The sequence below is a fragment of the Pyrus communis genome, chromosome 7 (genome assembly GCF_041283825.1).
Source record: "Pyrus communis isolate YQ-2024b chromosome 7, ASM4128382v1, whole genome shotgun sequence".
In the NCBI taxonomy this organism is placed as follows: Eukaryota; Viridiplantae; Streptophyta; class Magnoliopsida; order Rosales; family Rosaceae; genus Pyrus; species Pyrus communis.
In genome coordinates, this window is record NC_142571.1 from 25,006,879 (window position 1) to 25,027,575 (window position 20,697).

The 20,697-nt window shown below is 36.9% G+C and overlaps 1 protein-coding gene across 1 annotated transcript; it reads right to left on the reverse strand.

Moving 5' to 3' along the window:
- Nucleotides 1–1,670: 1,670 nt before the first annotated feature.
- On the reverse strand, nt 1,671–5,696 carry LOC137735274 (BEL1-like homeodomain protein 9). Its single transcript, XM_068474687.2, has 4 exons — nt 5,007–5,696; nt 2,918–3,291; nt 2,746–2,806; nt 1,671–2,380 (listed from the first exon to the last, which is right to left on the reverse strand). Exons 1-4 carry the CDS (start codon nt 5,382–5,384, stop codon nt 2,006–2,008), a joined length of 1,188 nt encoding a protein of 395 aa, XP_068330788.1. The 5' UTR covers nt 5,385–5,696; the 3' UTR covers nt 1,671–2,005.
- Nucleotides 5,697–20,697: the final 15,001 nt, after the last annotated feature.

Genomic DNA, 20,697 nt, shown 5'->3' on the forward strand with positions numbered 1-20,697 from the left:
AATATCTACAAACCCATCATGGGTTGTGACTAGTCGTCACGATAATGCCAAAGAAATTCAGAAATATCTAAGAATGTAACACATAAATTAGGATAAAGCACCAATGCCATGATCCCATTAGCTGTTGCCCTCTAACTGAACCATGTTATAACTCAGTTGGATCGGTAATGCTACGAAACGGTATTTTAGTATCACATAATAATTTTTGACAACTTTTTTGCTTCGTGTGTTTTAAGTTCCACATCAGAGAATTGAAAAATAAAATAAAATACACGATATATAAGTGTATGGTCCTACTCCTAATAATACAGATGTCTTTTGTGATAAACTCAACACAAAGGCTGGCCTTGAGAATTTGGGGTCCCTATGCGAGCCTTCGAAATGGGGCCCTAGAGTGCTCTGACTCTCGACCCTTTGTACATTGACATGTATAAAAAAAATTCACTAAATACATGAAAAGTCTATTTCTACATCAAATATCATTAAAAATTAATATCAAAAGAAGAAATATATACAAACATTACTCAAATATTAGTATATTACCCATCTCGCATTTTTAGATGCAAATGCACTTAATAAGTTTACATAATCTAATTTTTCAACCAATTCAAATCGAAAGAGAAGTCCCTACCTAGTATGACAAATTCCAATCATTTTTCTATTGTTACAATGTTACTTATTACATTCAATAAATGAATGAATGTTTGGATTACAGAGACAACTAGGAAAAATACTAAAGTGAAGAGGATAGTGATTTTCATATATGCGCCTAGGAGGGCGAAACAGATTTGAATAATTTATTATATATTATATAAACTAATTGATTTGAACATTTAATAATGTCATCATTTTTCAAAAAGGTGAGAGTTTTAGCCTTTTAGGTACACATAATAAAGATATGTGGTGTGATCTTAAAATAAGGTAATAAAACTAAATAAAAATAAAAATAAAGGTGAGATTTAAGAGAGAAGCAAAAAATTAAAAATAAGATGGTGGAGACTATTTAAAGGGGAGAAGACGTGCATATATATATATATATATATATATATATATATATATATAAGATGGTGGGACCATCTTAAGTAAAATCGTGCAATTAAAATGATGTTGGGAATATGGTTGTCTTCTTCCTCGTGCGAGGCCAACCCTGCAACAAAAGATTGCCAAATTCTGGCTTTTACGTATAAGCCTACATAGCTCCCGCCCATCCTTGTCCAAACCCGCCTAGCTCCGCCTAAAAATTGGGGGCCCTTCTGAAGTGGGGGCCCAAGACGGGAGCCTACTCAGGCTACCCTTATGGGCGGCTCTGCTCAACACTTAGCAATAAGTAGTTAAGTTGGAATAATATCGCTATGGTTAAGAGTAGGTCAATGACTCGTCTCTCAAAATATCTAACATGATATAAGAGCGGGTTTGATTGTGGGTCTTGTGGGCCTTGTTGTGCCCGACTTACCGAGTTTAACTTAATACCTTGCTTCAACGCTTAATGTCCGATGTAGGATTAGTTTCCCATGTGGCCCAATATGTTGTGCTCACAGGGGGTGTGTTGAATATAATCTCACATCAGGAAATTGAGAAAATAAAGTAACACATATAAGTGTGTGGTTTCACTCATAATAATACTTAGGCCTTTTGTGATAAAACCCAACACCTAACAATAGGTGATTAAGTTAAGTGCGGTTAAGAGTAGGTCAATGACATGTCTCTCACACATGAGAAGGTGTGTTGAATATAATCCCACATCAGGAAATTGAGAAAATAAAATAACACATATAAGTGTGTGATTTCACTCCTAATAATACTTGGACTTTTAGTGATAACAATAGGTGATTAAGTTAAGTGTAATTAGGAGTGAATCTTGACCTGTCTCTCGGAATATCTGACACACAAGCAACTAATAACAAAATCTTGTTACCCATAACAGATGAAGTTAACAAAAGTTTGCCCCGTAGAAACATGCAGCAGCAGGGTCTTTCCTTTTACACCCTAATCCTTTCCAACGTGCTCACTTTCTCGCCTGAAGGCTTAAAGCTAAGGAAACTTCATCTATTTCGGTTGTTTTCCTAATTCTCTGTAGATCATTGCTTGTTAAGCTTCCATTAGCTGCATTCCTCCTCCATGTCTCGCTCTGCTTAGGCAAATCGTGTTGGATTTTTCGAGGGCGTTTAGTTTGGATGTCTTGAGCTTTTTGGCTAGAAGAATTCATAGGCGGGGTCCCCAGATGGAGAACTGGATTCTCTGCAGAAGGGTGAAGAGGTGCCTTTACACTCTTGTTCATTGGGTCTGGAATTGTTTGAGCCTGCTGTGTTTCAAGAATGTGTATTTCTTCCACCATCGGCTTCCAGATTCTCACTCTCGAATTAATAAACCAATTCGAAACCTGCAATATATATGTCCGAAGATAAATAGACACGGCAGGCAGCGGCAGATATCAAATTGAGGTAAGTTTCATTCATTTACAGTGGGGAAACCATCAGAAATTGAGATAAATTTGACAGCGGCAGGCATATTGCACATCATAAAATCTAAAGGGGGCTTAGAACCAGACTGAAAGCCGAGAGGACGAATTGGAAGGTCATAAGTTCCAGGGGCAGTGCTACTATCTCCTAATAGAAATGAACCAAAGAAAGATTGGGCCGACCTAGGCATAGCCAAGTAGGCTCGGGTACCATGCACCGAGCTCGAATCCCCCTCCTCACATTAGAAAAGAATGCTGCAAGAATCAACAACGAAAAATTGTCTCACCTGAGTTCTTGATAGGCCCGTCTGTTGAGCTAACATCAGCTTCTCAGAATCAGAAGGATAGCTGAAATGTTGAACAAAATCCAAGTCACAAGATACCAAATTACCAATTTATTGAATTGATATTCTAATTGAGCTGTTGACTTATATTAATGGAAAATGAGAAATAACTAACGGGTGCAGAAAGTGTTCAAAGAGCCAGGTCCTCAGCACAGCCACTGCATTCTCCGGGAGACCTCTCTGGGACCGGGAGACCGATTGACGAAGGTTGTTGGTGGTGGTCAACTTCAAATTCAAATGATCATTTGGGTTCTGGTTGTTCTGAAGGCCTATTACAGAAAACCCATCAGTTTCTTCATCGCCAAGCGACGTCTTGCCTCCGGATTGAAGCTTGTCTAAAATGGCATTCTTCAGGCAACCAAAGTGCTTCAAGATGGTTTTGATGGCAAGGGATATGTAAGGGGCTGCATTTCCAAGTCCATCAATGGTTTCAAACGATGCCACCACGGACTCCATTTGTTGGCAGTATAGTTTGTACCTCTTGTACACCTAGGAAACATGAGATGTGAGAACACAATTTAAGGGGACTTGGGTGCCAAAACTTTCTTTATTTGGGCCTAAAAGTCCATTGTGCCTCCACTAGACCCACAATACTATGGACAATTCAGTTATATTTCTACGTTAGCATGCAGAATGGGGTTAGGGCAATGTGTCTGATCCCTTATATTCGAGTTCAAATCTCTCTACTATTTTCTAGAAAGAAAAAAGTAATTAAATATGAGTTAAAGTTTATCCGATAATAATCGGATTCGCATAATTATCATTTATTTTTATTCTTTTCTTTATTAGACAATATATATGCTCTAATTTAACATAAAGTGGCTAATCCCTATGCAACATGAAATTTTTGAAGGGTGGCAATATCTACACTTTTTTTTTATTTTTTATCTTCCACTCACCTCAATTTTCGATCTCCAGATCGGATGAATGGAAGAGAATTAAACTATAGAAAATGTGTGAAAGGTAAAAACTAATGTGTAGATAACATCACTATTTTTTAAATTGTTGAAAATACACGTAAACTAATTAATTACGATACAAAATCAACTAATCAACATATGAATACAATACAACAGTTAAGTTACTAAATTCAATGATGATAGAATGTAATCCAAATCTTATTTAACAAGAAATAACATAAATGAGATAATTTGAATACAATTCGATTGAAATTAGAGAAATGCCAAGTTGACTCTCACAAAAGTGAAACTCCTAATGAATTATCTGTCATTTTATGTTTTTTTTTTGCACAATATTTTACAATATTAACATTAAATTGTACAGTGTCAAAGAATCCTTAAACAATCTCATTTTAAAAAAAATTCCATAAAATTTTTCTTAAAATTAAGGAAAAATTTGAAATAGGTACAATTTTATAGACTACCTTTTAAAATAGATTCAATTTTTAATGACTTTTAATTTTTGAAATAGGTCCAATTTTTAATTATTTAGACTTATTTCAAAAAACCCCTAAAATTAACTCGTGATTGGAATGGATAAGATTTGACCTAGGGCGATCCCATCCATTTACAGATACATGGTCATGTGCCATAATCTATCACCCGATAATTAATCATGACAAGTGAAGAAAAAAATGAACAGTGGACAAAATTACAAACCAATAAGAAACAATACACAGTTGAAAAAATTAATTTGTGACAAGACAAGACATCCTTTAGGCCATGACTACTGAACAAATCAATCATATGATGTGACTCCCCTGACATCAACCTCATACTACATTACTACTGTGTTAAATCCAATTATCTTCCCACATTTGACCCATATTCCATCCAAAAATTCAGAAAATATTAATTTAATCAAGATTAACATCTTAATTAGAAACATTTTTTGGTTAATTTTTGTGACATTTATATGTTCTTATCTAATAGTATATGAAATTATAAATGGGGCGTAAGAACTCTTATGGAGAAATTTTTTATCGTGTCACAAACAAAATCGATAATCAAAATGTTATAACACAATTAGATAATTTTTTTTTCAATTTTTTAAACTGTTGTATCTTTATATACTTGTATGACAACTGTGTTACACTAAAAAATTTCTCATAAAAAAGACCATGCATTTATGTACACGAATTATAATCTTCATTCTCACAATTTAGATTTGATTAAATTAAAATATTGATGATACGGAAAAGTGCAGTACGTATAATTAAAATTAATTAGTGGTGTATAATATACCTCCTCCAGCATGGTCGTCAGCCGAGAGTTCTTCATCTGAACGTCGACCCGGTGATCTTTGGCGCAAAAGCTCCAGCAGTTGGGCGGAGGAGGATCCGAGTCGGGTAGAACCGACCCGCAGAAATCCTCGAGGAGCTGCTGGGCAGGCTTCAGAAACCTGGACCGCTTCAGTATCGAAGCGTAGCCGGTGAACGGGCCCAGAGGAACCGAGCTTCTGAGTTCTCCGGCCCGGAAAGAGACGCCGTCGTAATGGCGGGATTCGGAGAAGAGAGGCAGAGAAAACGGTGGTTGGGGTGGGTGGTTTTGGAGGGTGAAACGGAGCTTGTCTCTTCTGCTCTGTTGGGGCACGTGGAAGGCTTCCAGGCCGTCGTCCGCCATGGATAAGTTGTGAAGGTTTTGAAGAGAGAGAGTGAGAGAGGTGATGAAATGATGGAGGGAGTGTTTTGGTTGAGCTGGGACAGAGTGATGCAATGTTTAGCAAAGATAAATTTATACAGAGAAATAAGACAGAGGGATCGACGTGATGGGTGAAAATATATATTTGTATATATATTATTTTGGGTACTCTCATGATCTGCATCTTTTTTATTGTTTTAAAATAATAAAATATTGATGGTAATGACAATTTCAAAGAGAGAATGGTAGTCGTATACTATGCGATATTCTTCTATCGTGTTTGGTATTCTGAGTGGTTTAGAAAATTAACTCAATTTTGATCATATAATAGATCTTTATGGCGGAGAATAACTTGTATTATTGAGTAATAAAACACCGGACTTTGTTATGTTTCAAAAGCAGTAAGACCAGTTAGGATTTGGTGCGGAACAACCATTAGATTTTAGATTCAAATCGCGTGAATAATGAGATATATCTGTGACAATTTGAAATCTAGTTGTTGTCAAACATTTTGATGTTGTAACTTTGTTGTGAAAATGTGAATGGTAAAAGCGAAATTTGTTAACTCCTTGAGCAATTTGATTAAGTTTTACCGCCAAACTGTAATTCGCTTTGGTTAAATTTGGCCTATATGAAAACAACTTAAATTGAATCAAACCCCTTGTATTAATTTTATAATTTTTTTTGTCACTTAATACCACGATCTAGTGATATTCTTTTTTATTTATAAATAAGAGGTTTTAAGTTCGGTTCTTGCGAAAGACGAATTTGAACCATATTACTGCAAGCCTATTGTGAGGGTTAGCTCACTCCTCACATTTTTAGTGTATATAATATCATTTGTTTAAAAAAATTATAATTTCTTTTGCACTTGTTCTTTTTTGTTCTCACCACTTCCTATTATGGTTCCTACCCCACAATATTGCTATTATTTAAGGGCTTATTTTTAGCTACGTTCCTAGAACTTGATTTTGATTTTATTCTGCCTTTTGAAACTCAAAGTCACAATTTTACTTCTTGAAACTCAAAATTCTCTTTACATTACCTTGTTTATGTGATTTCCTTCCAAAAACAGTCAAATATGTTAATGTGGATAAAAAACATATTTTTAAAGACTTATTTTTAATGAGGCTCTATAAAAGTCAATTCTAAAACTTAAAAGTCGATCCTAAACTCCAAATTCGTAACTTTATCGTATAAAACTCAATATTCGTTCTCTAAAAAAATTAGGTCACTCGAAATGTGGAAGATGGGTAATATACGAGGCATGCACTTATTGTCCCTTCAGATATCCGTCTTTAATTTTACAGAGTTAGCAATTAGGAATAAAATTGCAAAACAAAATTACACAATTAACACTGCTAAAATTGAAAATTACATAATTATAGCTTAATAAGTACAAAATTTAGGGTAATACAGTGATGGAGTAAGAGATATATATGACCAATAAATAACATTGCGATTTGCAGCAATGTCATATGTACGAGGTGCATGGAGTTTCTATGGAGAAATGGGTGAACTTCTCCCTGTAAACTGCAATAAAAATCAATGTCGTAGGTAAATGTCATCATATGTACGAGGTGCATTGAGTTTCTGTGGAGAAATGGGTGGACTTCTCCCTGTGAACTGCAATAAGAATCAATGTCGTAGGTAAATGTCATTTTCATTTTCGACTAGTACTAGGTTACTCGCTAGTAGCTAGCAATGTTTGAAAAATGTCCAAATTATAGGATAATGACTTAACTAGAGTAGTGTATTGGCAATGGCTAAGGCTATCTCCAACCGAAGGAGGGTCAGATGGCTCGTTTTAGCCATCTGACCCTCTAAGAAATTAATATTTTAATGAACAGTGCATGATCATATTTTTTACCATCTTCAACCGATGACCAAAATGTTATAAGGCCAAACATAGCCTTGTGATAAAAAACCATCTCCAACCGAGGACCAAAGGATCATAGGACCAAATATAATTTATTATTTAAATTTAAAAATTACAACAACTTAAATTTAAAAACTACGACATATATATTTCAAGTCAAATGTGGGTGGTTTTATTTAGAGTATAAAAAAAAAAAAAAAAAAAAAAGGAAGTGAAGAATTAAACCCTAATCCAAAAACATGAAAACAATGTTTTAAAATACCAATCATGCCCCTAAGATTTTAGGCTTTTAATGGAACCTAACCCTCACAACTCCAACAAAATTTAACATGTGTCATAAGCTCTACCCATCTTCAACTATTTCTGCAGAATCAGTTTTGAAACTATATGTAGAATAAGTTTGTCTCATTTATTACTATAATCAATTCAATCAGTTTTGGACCATTTTTGCAGAATCAGTTTAACCCGTCTTCGACCATTTTTGCAAAATCAGTTCAACACATCTTCGATCATTTTTGCAGAATCAATTCAACTCATCTTTGACAGTTTTTGCAGAATTAGTTCACCCATCTTCGACCATTTTTGCAAAATCAGTTTAACTTGTCCTCAACCATTTTTGTAGAATTAGTTCACCTGTCTTTGACTATTTTTGCAGAATCAGTTCACCCATCCTCGATCGTTTTTGCAGAATCATTACATTCGTTTTTTTGCAGAATCAGTTCAACCCGTCCTCGACCATTTTCATATAATCAGTTCACCTGTCTTCGACCATTTTTGCAGAATCAGTTCAACCCGTCATCGACCATTTTTTGTAGAATCAGTTTAATCCATCATCGACTATTTTTGCAGAATCAATTGTACTCGACCATTTTTGCATAATCAGTTCAACCCGTCCTAAACCATTTTGCAAAATCAGTTTAACCCGTTCTCGACCATTTTTGAAGAAGCAGTTGATGCATAATAAGTTCAACCCGTCTTCAACCATTTTTGCAGAATCAATTCAACCCGTCATCGATCATTTTTGCAAAATTAGTTCAACCCGTCCTTGACCATTGGCAGAATAAGTTCAACCCGTCTTCGACCATTTTTGTAAAATCAGTTCAAACCGTTTTTGAGCATAATTAGTTTCAAATACGTATAAAATCATTTTTGTATACTTTTTTACTTTTTTTTATTTTATATTTATTTATTTTTATTTTAAAAGCAACTTGTTTGACTTTAATACTTAAAAAAAAATGCAACTTTCTTATTCATGCGAGGAAGGTGAGGGTTATGGAAGAATCGAGAGCATTATTGACACACCTCGACCCGGAATGTCCACCTGGACTCCGAATCGAGCTGTGCTGGCTGACACCCAGAGGGTGATAAAGCCATAAAGTGTAGTGATGTAGAAAATGTGAGTAAATTTAAACCTAAAAGTGCCTAAATATAAGAGTGCACTGTGAGCGGGAATGAACCCATTTCACACGTAATGTCAGAGTATAAGTAAAGTACAGTAAAGTAGGATGAGAATTATATCCTCGAAGGTAACCATCTATATAAAGATTTGCCAAGAATCCTCGTTGACACAAAAGCTCAACTACTAAGCCTGGAGTGGCGAAAAACAAGGGTGAGTGGGCCTAAAAACAAAGCTTTGTAAAAACCTTTTCGAAAGCATAATAACCCATCATCGTAAAACAAGTATAGTTTCCAAAATATACATATTACGTATAGTAAGAAAATACTTATTGTAGCCTGCAAAATCTCAAGAATTCAATACAGTACAATATTTTGTAAGTAAGCACATGATGCTCGTAATCACATAATCTCGCATAAGCAAACATATCATATCGAGTGCTCATCGACACATGCTGACACACGAGTTCATGCATAAATCTTCTAATATGAACATGACTGGGTGTAATAATGATATACGCTCTAGTACTACAATCACGTCAAGATTGGCGTTATGCGCAGCACATACGAGTCCTAATTGCCTATAGCAATCTAGGACATGATTGGCACCTACAATGGATCCAAAGTGAGTGTACGGTGCGATGTGCACATACACGTAAAACATTGGCCCTGGCCCGAGCAAGTACTAACACCAGTGCAGCAACGATGAGCAAATAACGTAAATACAATCATGCAACAGTAAATCGATAATTCACATCGACATAATAGTAATAAACAAAATATTTATCATGTCCGTAATTAAAATCCCACAAAAGTAGGCATACATGTGCATCCAGTAGGATTTAGGATAATTTTGTAATTTTCGTTATTTTGCTAATTCTTACAAACATTAGTCTGATCTAGGCATACGTATGAAATCCTTTTTCAAATGTATAAATGGAAACTAAATAAATATATAATACTTAAAAGCAAAGACCCACTTACAGTTACTTGTGAGGTCGCAGCCGTTCGAACTTGAATAGTCGGAGTCTTCGATAGTAATCGTACATAAGTATAATATTGGGACCTATTAGTAAAACTCCACTAAGATAGTTAAATTTGGGAAAATAAAGTGCGGATTTGAAATCCGGGCGTTGAAATACGCTAAGGAGGGTCCCTGGCAAATTTTGTAAAAAATCAACGAAAAAGTTAACGGTCAACCTTAAAAAGTCAACCAAGACATCTCAGTGGTACACTACATTAAAACTTTAGAATTTCACTAAATGGATGTCAAAAATGGACTCGCAACGTCGAAATTAGTCCAGAAGGGTTTCTAAGAAAATTTCGAAAAAGTCAACTAATGGTCAACAGTCAACTTTAACGGAATATTGCATTCTTATATGGAATATTCTATTAAAGTTAATTGAGAGGTTAACAGAATATTCCAAGGGAATATTCTCTCCAAATCAGAAATGGATTCGGGTCGGGTCTGGCCCATGGATCCGGGTTATAGGTCATGGGTCAACGGCCCAAAGATTTGGGTCGGTTTTTTTATTTTTATTTTATAAATCCGATCACCGGTTTCTAGAAAAATTGGGCTGGAGAACATAGCAAGGTTCGATCAACCACAAATCTTCACCATACCTAATCACCCAATATACCAAATTGAAGATCAGGGAACAAGGATTTGAAATGTACCATTAGTTTCTTCGGCCGTGGCCGGAGTTGACTGGAAAAGAACTCGAAGTTAACGGATTCCTTGTCGGAAAACTGGAGAAATTCCCCTGTGCTATTTCTACATTAAAACTTCACCCATTCATGCATGTAGGCTCAACAATCGCATCAGAACATCAAAAGGGAGAGAAATAAGGTGTCCTTGAGGCTTACTTAAGCTGAGATAGTGGAGAACTCGTTGAAATAATTTCGGGAACAATGGTGGTTCCACGATGCAAGGAAAGCCAAGGAAGAAGGGTTATTTGCTAGGTCTGGGTTCGACATAGAGAGGTATCGAAGGTGGTGAGGTTACCGGAGGATGAACAGCGCTGGTGGAGGTCACGGTGATGTGTGTTGCTCGGAGGAAGGGAGTGTTCCTGAGGAAGAAACAAAGAGAGTGAGAGGGAGAAATAGAGAAAGATCTAGAGAGAGAGAGAATCGGGAAGAACACCCCAGAAATAAGGGAGGTTGCCACGTGTCAGCTAAGGAGTGGTCTTATCTGGAAAAGATCTCAACTTGAAAAATTACCAAAATCCCCTTATGTTTGTAAGTTCATAAGATTTCTATTGTAACTCCAAATTTGATTTTGCTTGCACTTACACGTTCGTAGTGACGAGCACTACGAGGATACACTAAAAGAATGTTTCATATGTCTCACAATACGTTGGTCAACGAAGGTCAACATCATTGCCTTTGAATTAATAAAATCGTAAAATTAGGGATGAGTTGTCACAATCTACCCACCTTAAAAAAAAAAATTTGTCCTTGAAATTTGAAATAAGTTGCTATACTTAAAATACTCAAAGATAGATAGAAAATACATAAAGAAGAAATCAAGCTAAAGTGGTTGCATAAAAGAGAATGCCATTCTGTCATAATCAGAGTGCAATGCTTCCTCTTTTATGCCTCCAAACTAATACCCCAGAAATAAAGTAAAAAATATTTAAAAATGTATAATAACATCACGTCAAAATTCATATATATAATAACGTAAAGTTAAAATAATTGTACTGAAATCAAAACTGAACATAAAATATTTTTCACCTATGCACTCGTTGTGTCACATACTCTAAAGATAAGTATGTAATATCTTTGGGTCAAGCTCAAACAATAAATAACTAATAAATAAACAAATAAAAATGCTAATGTAAAATGACCTACTTGTCCACTTGCTTAACGAACCCAACAAATAAGTTATTGATATTACGATCTGCATCCCGTAATATCGACAACTCACTGTTGTCTCGATAAGCAAGCAACAAATTCTTGAGGATGCAATATTACCATATTGCCCCTCATTGGGAAATACATATAAATCGTCTAATTGGTGCCTCGACTGCGCTCCTGTACCACCCTATAGGGTGACATCGCAAATAATACATAATTTCCTACATTGTAACTCGATCATTCGAATTCCTACTTATCTGTCAATCATGTACCGTGCGTAAAATCTCTATACAACATCTCAAATGGTTCGATACCAAAAATTGAAATAGTAATCGTAGTTACACCCAACTCTAACAGAGATAATTGTCTATTACAATCATGCTAAAACTATAAACACAACACGTCCACGAAAGTCCAGATAATTTGTTCGGACTGGTTGTTAGTCTGAAGGTAAAATGTGATATTGAACAACAACTTTGTACTCATAGCCTTCAAGAAGACTTCCCAAGGCTTGGAAGCGAAACGCGCGTCATAGTGAGATATAGTAGTGTCATGCACACTAGGCAACCAAACATTGTAATTCACATATACCTCAGTAAGTAGTTTCATTATGAATTTCCACTTAGGTTTAGTGAAAAATTACGCCGAAAAGGTTAAATGAACACTCAAGAATTTAAGAGTCAAAACAAGTCCATCAAATCTAGAGTACAAGATAACTGGATTGAATGCATAATATCTCACTACAATGGTAGCTTTCGGAATATTCAATCACCAACGGTAAATATTCGTCCAACATAGTATTTGTTAGGTGATTAAGGAGTTAATGGTCACAACTAAAACTTCAATGTTAGCGTTTCTTCTGAATAGTCTACCTGCCTCAGAAATACTACAAAGTTTATTAGAGTAGACATGAACCTAAGGTGATTGGAATGTTTTCCAGCATAAAGAGGTGACGATGGAATCATGGTCAAAGTAGATGTTGACCAAAACATCAGAAAATCCGATAAATTCAAGGATGAGCAATTTCGCCAAGAGATAAAAAATGTCGTCCATCTGGACCAACGAAAAGTAAGTTGACTTGTCAAGTCGATCTACAATCATTGAAACATTATCATAATCTCCACATGTACAAGATACCTCGTACCAGGAGTTTATGATGATATTTCCTAACTCCATTCATATACAGAAAGTGCTTATACCACTTAAATGATTTCTTGATAATTCGAAAATAACGTTAAATCGATGTTTGTGAACTTCAGCTGGAATGAGATAGGAAAGGCTAGAAATATTCAAGGGTAGATATGTCTTTTGATGTGGTAAACAATAATTATGTTTGCACAATCGGGATAATACACAATAGTAAAATCGTAGACGTTGATTTGATTCTTCCATTGTCGTTGTCAGAAATTAACCTCATTTCCAATGAAGATGTATTTAAGAAGTCTAAGGTCTGTAAAGATTTTGGACACGTTTCTTCATAAGAAGTGTTATCCGGTTTTCAAGTAAGGATGATAATTGTTGACTCTAAGTCATGAGTAAGATGGTTCATTTCGTATGGTTCGAACGCTGAAGGAACAAATGCGATACTCTGTCATGTTGCATCTACACAATTAAATCATTAATATAAAATGTCATTGTGGATTTCCAAATTATCGATGTTATCGAAAAAAATGTAAGAGTAATGCTTGGGAAGAGACAATACTTAAGTTGTCTTAAGTTGTCAGAATTTCTATTTATATCCACCATCCCAAAATAAACTAACCTTCCTCAATCGACATGTGAAGAAAAACGCCATAGCCGAAAAATCGCTAACAAACGACCGATAAAATTGACAAAACCAAGGATATCATGTATTTCACAACACTTTGTGAGGATTTCAACCTTCATCCAACAAAACCTTTTTTGGGAAAAAGAAAGGAATATTGTCTATTGAGATCAAATCTCCCAATAAGAGTACCAATTTAAACAAAACTAACATTTGAGGAATTTGGTATTAGCTGACTATTGGTGTTTAGAAAATTTAATCTCGTTGCTGGGATAGGTGAGAAAGTCGTTTGTAAGATTACTACAAATTCGTCAGGCTATGGAAGAAAACTAGGGCTCAAGAAACTTATCGGAAAGACCAACAATTCGAAGTATGGGTTAACTGTTCTAATCATCACCTGATTAAGTTGCTAACATCTAGGTGCGATCTTAATGTTTAGTATTTTGTCTTCCTGACTAGGTTTGAGGTTCCCTAAGACAATGTGTTTAGTTGGGTAAATTCCTAATAGGTAAGCTTTCGCAACTAAGATTTCTCAATGTCAAAGAAGTTGTTTGAAAAGGCGTATAGGAAACTGGTGTAGTACAAGAAAGTGGATCAATGGTGTACGTCATTTCGCAATTTGATGATGTCCCAAGTAAAATTTTGAGAAATGATGCCAAAGTTATATTTCCTTGAAACGTACCATTATACTTCCTTTCAATATGCCACGTGCTACTAGATCTTCACAATTTTCTCAATGCTCATTTCGCTTTTACAGCGGAAAATAATTCATGCTTTAAACTAATGTTCGCTTATGGAAGTGATCGAAAAAATGGCTGGTCGGAAGGGTTTTGGTTACCTAAGTGGAAAATATGGTTAAAACAACTACAAGTTTATTGTTCTCCAACCAAGTTTACTCTTAAGTTTTCAAGATTTAGTTTCTTCATTCACGTAGTCACTGTTAGTCAATCTATCAATCGCGTCGCTAATTAACGTATATATGATACTTTTGATATTTCTGATATTGTTCGTTACCCTGAAACTATGAATCTGCGTTCTAGTGTCCGGTATCAGAAATCATACCGCCTAAATACTGGTTGACAGTTCCAAGATATCGGATAATATCGTCAATTACTAACACCACTGTAAGCTGATTACATGTTAGAGCCCGCTCGGGTGGATGGTTTCGGACGATTGGTAAGGAACTGGTCCGATGATGTGGTTTCATTAATTCTAGGGAAAATACTTACTACTTTGGAAATTTCTACTAATCATAGGTATAGCAACTCGTACATCTGTGCCTATGCTCATCGAAATGATGAGTACATCACCAAAAGAAATTTGGGAAACTAGTATTGGTTGGAACGTCCTAAGGTTGGAAAAAGGAATGTACTAATAACCTACTTTAGAATGGACTTAAAATAAAGTCGATTCTTCCTCCTGAAAATCCCGAATGATCACTAATGCGTTTGTAGTGTTATCGGGGACCAAAAATGGATGTCCTCTAAATGTTCTTCCGTGAGTGCTACCACTTTAGCACCAGGTCGTCCCTCAAGACATTTCTGGAATCTTGACGAAGTAAACTTCGTAGGAATTCTAATAGATGGTATACTAACAGATGCTGCCAAGGAATCAAAACTATTCTTGGTTTCCTAACTTAAAGGGGTTGGTAAAGATGACGAGATAATAGTAGTGGAATTGATGAGTAAAGTCTTTGGTGGTAGACAATCTCGTCTTTGAATCAGAATTTTCCTTGGCAGGAAGGTTCTTTGTTAAGGACTAGAGGTGGTCACCGAAATGTTCATCTAGAACGTCGAAAGTCATCTAAAATGCCCAAAAGTTAAGGAAAAGCTAACATGTTTTTCATATTCGACGAGGTGGCAAGATTGGATACTTACGTTCAAGAAACAAGAATGCTTACATCATGCGTGTGACAAACACAATACTGCCCAAACTTATGCTCTGATAACTGACACACCCCAACTCGAAATGTCCACCTAAACTCCGAATCGAGCTATGCTGGCCGACATGGGAGGGTGACGAAGCCATATAGAGTAGTGATGCGGAAAATGTGAGTAAATTTAAACCTAAAAGTGCCTAAATATAAAACTGCGCTATGCGCGGGAATGAACCCATTTCACACGTGATGTCAGAACATAAGTAAAGTACAGTAAAGTAGGATAAGAATTATACCATCTAAGGTAACCACCTATATAAAGATTTGCCAAGAATCCTCGTCGACAAGAAAACTCAACTACTAAACTTGAAGGGGTGAAAAATAAGGGTGAGTGGGCCTAAAAACAAAGCTTTGTAAAAACCTTTTTCGAAAACATAAACCTTTCGCCGTAAAATAAGTATAGTTTCCAAAATATATATACTATGTATAGTAAGACAATACTTACTGTAGCCTGCAAAATCTCAAGAATTCAATACGGCATTATATTTTGTAAGTAAACACATGACGTCCGTAATCACATAATCTCGCATAAGCAAACATATCATATCGAGCGCTCATTGACACATGCTGACAAACGAGTTCATGCAAAGATCTTCTGACATGAACATGACTGGGTGTAATAATGATATATGCTCTAGTACTATAACCACGTGAAGTTGGTGCTATGTGCAACACATATGAGTCCTAATTGCTTATAACAATCTAGGACAGGACTGGCACCTACAATGGATCCAAAGTGAGCGTACGGTGTGAAGTGCATATACGTGTGAAAGATTGGCCTTAGCTCGGGTGAGTACTAACATTGGTGCAACAACGATGAACAAATAACGTAAATACAATCACACAACAATAAATCGATAATTCACATCGACATAATGGTAATAAATCAAATATTAATCATGGTCATAATTAAAATCCCATAAAAGTACGCATACATGTGCATCTTGTATGATTTAGGATAATTTTGTAATTTCAATTATTTCGCTAATTCTTATAAACATTAGTCTAATCTAGGCATACGTAGGAAATCCTTTTCAAATGTATAAATGGAAACAAAATAAATATATAATACTTAAAAGTAAAGGCCCATTTACAGTTACTTGCGAGGTCGCATCCATTTAAACTAGAATAGTCGGAGTCTTCGATAGTTATCGCACCTTAGCATAATATTGGGACCCATTAGTAAAACTCCATTAAGACAAATAAATTTGGGAAAACGGAGTGAGGATTTGGAATTAAGGCGTCGAAATACGCTAAGGAGGGTCCCCGGCAAACTTTGTAAAAAGTCAACGGAAAAGGCAACGGTTATCCTAAAAAGTCAACCGAGACGTCCCACTGGTCAACTACATTAAAACTTTAGAATTTCACTAAATGGATGTCAAAAATGGACTCAGGACGTCAAAATTATCTGAGGAGGGATTCCGAGAAAATTTCGAAAAGTCAACTAATAGTCAACAGTTAATGTTAATGAATATTCCATTCTCAGATGGAATATTTTGTTAAAGTTAACTGGGAGGTTAACAAAATATTCCAAGGGGATATTCCTTCCAAATCAAAAATGGATCCGGGCCAGGTCTAGCCCATGGATCTGGGTTATGAGTCATGGGTTAACGACCCAAAGGTTTGGGTTGGGTTTTCTCTTTATTATTTTATTTTATTTTATTTTATCCAGTCACCTGTTTTCTGGAAAAACTCGCCCGAAGAACAAAGCAAGGTCTGATCAACCATAAATCTTCACTAAACCTAATCACCCAATATACCAAATCGAATATCAAGGAACAAGGATTTGAAATGTACCATTAGTTTCCTCGGTCGTGGCTTAAGTTGACCGGAAAAGGGCTCGAAGCTACCAGATTCCTCATCGAAATACTGGGGAAATTCTCCCATGCCATTACTGCATCAAAACTTCACCCATTCATGCATGTAGGCTCAACAATCACATCAGAATATCAAATAGGAGAGAAAGGTGTCCTCGAGACTTACCTAGGCCGGGATCGTGGAGAACTCGTTGGAATAATTTCAAGAATAATGGTGGTTCCATGTAGGGCTGGGCACAAATTTGAAGGAACCGTAACTACCTGTTTTAAAATGTAAAGGGGCGGGCTGGGCCTGGTAGAGTGCTTCAGAGTTTTAGAACTGGACCTAACCCGACCCACTTCAAACAGGCCGGTTCGGGGCGGATCTACGGTCTTATTACATTTTTTTTTCGTCATCACAAAAAGGGACGATGTCGCTCAACTCGTCTTCCTCAGTCGTTAAGCCCGTTTCCTCCGTTACAACCCAGATGCAGCTCAGACCATTTAAGCCGTATTCCTTAGTCATCTGGGAGAGAAGAGAAGATGGCAAATCAGAACCATAAAAAAACCCAACCAACACAAAATCAGAACCATAAAAAAAAAACCCAGAAAAGACGAGTTAAAGAGAGAAGAGAAGACAAGTCAGGGAGAGGAAATGTGACCTGCTCCAAAAGAATCCCACATGCGCAACGACGAAGGACAAGTCGGCGGCCACGAGAGTCTATCCCAGTCCTAGATCGTGGCAATGAGATAGTTGATCGAGTTAAGAATGCTGCGGAATCACCCGAGTCGAACCATCGAGAACTCGACGCAAGCTCTCAAGTGTGAACTCACACGTGCAATCGAATTTGATGAAGACCCAGATGATAAAATTGCTAAATAAACGTGAAAACGAAGAAAATGGACCCAAATATAGAAAACAATTTACCTATGCTGAACTTGAACATCACCACAACGGTAAGAATTGCCCAGACGGAGTAGCGGCTAAGCTGCTTGAATGGCTCTTTGAGGAAGATGAGCAGCTAGATGATCTTCAGCGCCAGACTCATCTTTCCTGCAAAAACTATGTTTCGCAGGTCGGACTGACCCATCTGAACCACCCAGCTTGAGACATGTTGCACGGTTCGACACCAGCTGACGATTTCGTCGGAGACCGATCGGAAAGTGTAGCAGCGGGGAAACCCCGAAGACTCTTGCTCCTCGATGTGGATGAAGCCGAGCCCGGAGTAGCCCTTATGGACGGAAAGCAAGTGCTCTCTTTTCTCCTGGAAATTGTACTTGAAGGAACCCAATTTGGCTCCCATTTTTGAAGGGAAGGGAAAATGGAAAGTACGAGCTCGTGTTTGTTGAACTTGGAGATCCAAATACGATTTTATCGTTGGAACTGTGAAGTGCATGAATGGAAAATGGGAGAATGCTCGAGAGTTGATTTAACTAAATGATCTGATGGTTCCAAAGACCTTCTTGAGGGCCTCTCAAATTTGGTCCAATTTGGTGGGCTACTTGTAAGTCGAAGGCCATGACGTCGCTTTAATCCACAATACATTATCCCATGCTACAAATACCAGGCCGGGGGCCCGTTCTTTCTTATTTTTGGACCTATCCCTCCCTGCTAATTTCGTAGACCCGCCCCGTTTTGTGTTTCAAATTTTTGAACTCGTCCCATACCCGCCCTGACCCGCGAGTCCAGGACCCGTTTGCCCACCCCTAGTTCCATGGTGCAGGGAAAAAGAAGGAATAAGGGACCTCCGTTAGGTCTGGGTTCGAGATGAAGAGGTCTCAAATGTGGTGAGGTCATTGGAGGATGAACCACGGTGAGGAGGTCACATTGATATGTGTTGCTCGGAGAAAGTGAGTGTTCCCAGGGAAGAGACAAAGAGAGTGAGAGGGATAAAGAGAGAAAGATCTAGAAAGAGAATGTCACACCCCGATCCCGACATACGTCCAAGATCAATATGTGATGTCACCAAATACCCGTATCTTTAACATACCAGATTTCTGGGATTTGGCAAAGCACAACTCAAGATTCCAGTCGCGTAGTAATTTTTGAATACTTTGTGGCTACATCTATCCTCCTCGTTAGACTGTCTACGTACCCTAAACAAGGATCAAGCCCTTCGTAGTTCACCTTTCAATATTCTCGAACAATCATCACATAATTCACTATGTCTCAACATAATACCACACTACAAGCATGTAACATCATGAAGAACATTTGACGAAGTGCAACATAATCTCTAGCCACATTGGTCAATGAGTCTAATCATAATCATAACAACTTTATCCAACAACATCCAATAATCAAACCAAACAATAACACGTACAATACACCGAAATGCAGGGCTAGAGCGACATAGTTCGACCGAAGCCTACATCTTAGAAGCTATCTCAAATAAATCAAATCCAAGGAACCAATGAGTTAAATGATGCGATTTTGGACCACTCAACAAAATCCATCAACATCGGGTTCTGGACTACTCAACGGAACCAAGACACCAAAAAGGATTCCAGACCACTCAACGGAATCTAAACCAGAATACGATTCTGGATCACTCAACGAAATCACGGAGTAGAAGGGATTTCAGACCTTTTAACGGAAACCGAGTGGATACAATTTCAGACCACTCAACGGAATTGCTGAGTACAATGCATATAAAACCACTCAATGAAATCATAGATGGATACGATTCCGGACCACTTAACGGAATTGCAGATCACAAGGTATTCTGGACCACTCAACGGAATTTAGACAAAGTAGGGAACTGGATCACCCAACGGAACCCCAGCGGAAACTCAATTCTGAAATCACTCAACGGAATCGAGCGGAAGGCTAAGGGACATGTCAACAACTCGAAGAAATAAACATGAACCAAGTGCTCAATTTACAAATGATCAACGCAATGAAACAAAGCACAAGTTAGACAATTTAGAATGGGTTAACATAACGAGAAGTGAAACAATGAAATGGGATATAAAACAAGTTTCAAAGCAACAAACCCTATGACTATGGGTTAACGGTTGACTTCTAGACCTCACATTTCATCGCATCATGCCAATCATACAACACAAACCACATTTCAAATATGTATGTCAATCACATTTCATAAATATTTCCAATTCACAATCAAATCATATAAGTTGATGGCTAAATATAAAAATAACAATTCAATAGAAATCACATTTAATAACCAAGTATAACACCATATGGTGCCACTAGTACGTAAATCAAGACATGCATCAAACGAGGTGAACACGTCATCACGCTAGCCCAATAAGCTCCATAGAATCTCAACAACACTCTAAGATCAGTGACACGCTAGAAGGACTCAGGCTAGCTGACTAAAAAGTCAACCGTCGATCAAGGTCGAAAGTAGGGTCCACAACCCTAGAAATCTAAACCGGAAGATCTGCCTATCAGATTTCTGATTTGTAACTTCCCAAATTCCAAATTATACTTCTAGAACATCATTAAAATTTCATCATGATCCAACAGTCGGATCTTCACCAATCGCTAAAGTTATGTGACGGCCGACGTTTAGTTTTACAAACTTAGAAATCCAATTCGGAAGACCGGTACATAGAATTCCTAATCCATCAGTTCCTAATGTCATCAAATATTACATACTATTTCATATTCAAGTTTGGTGCTAATCTAACGTTTGGAT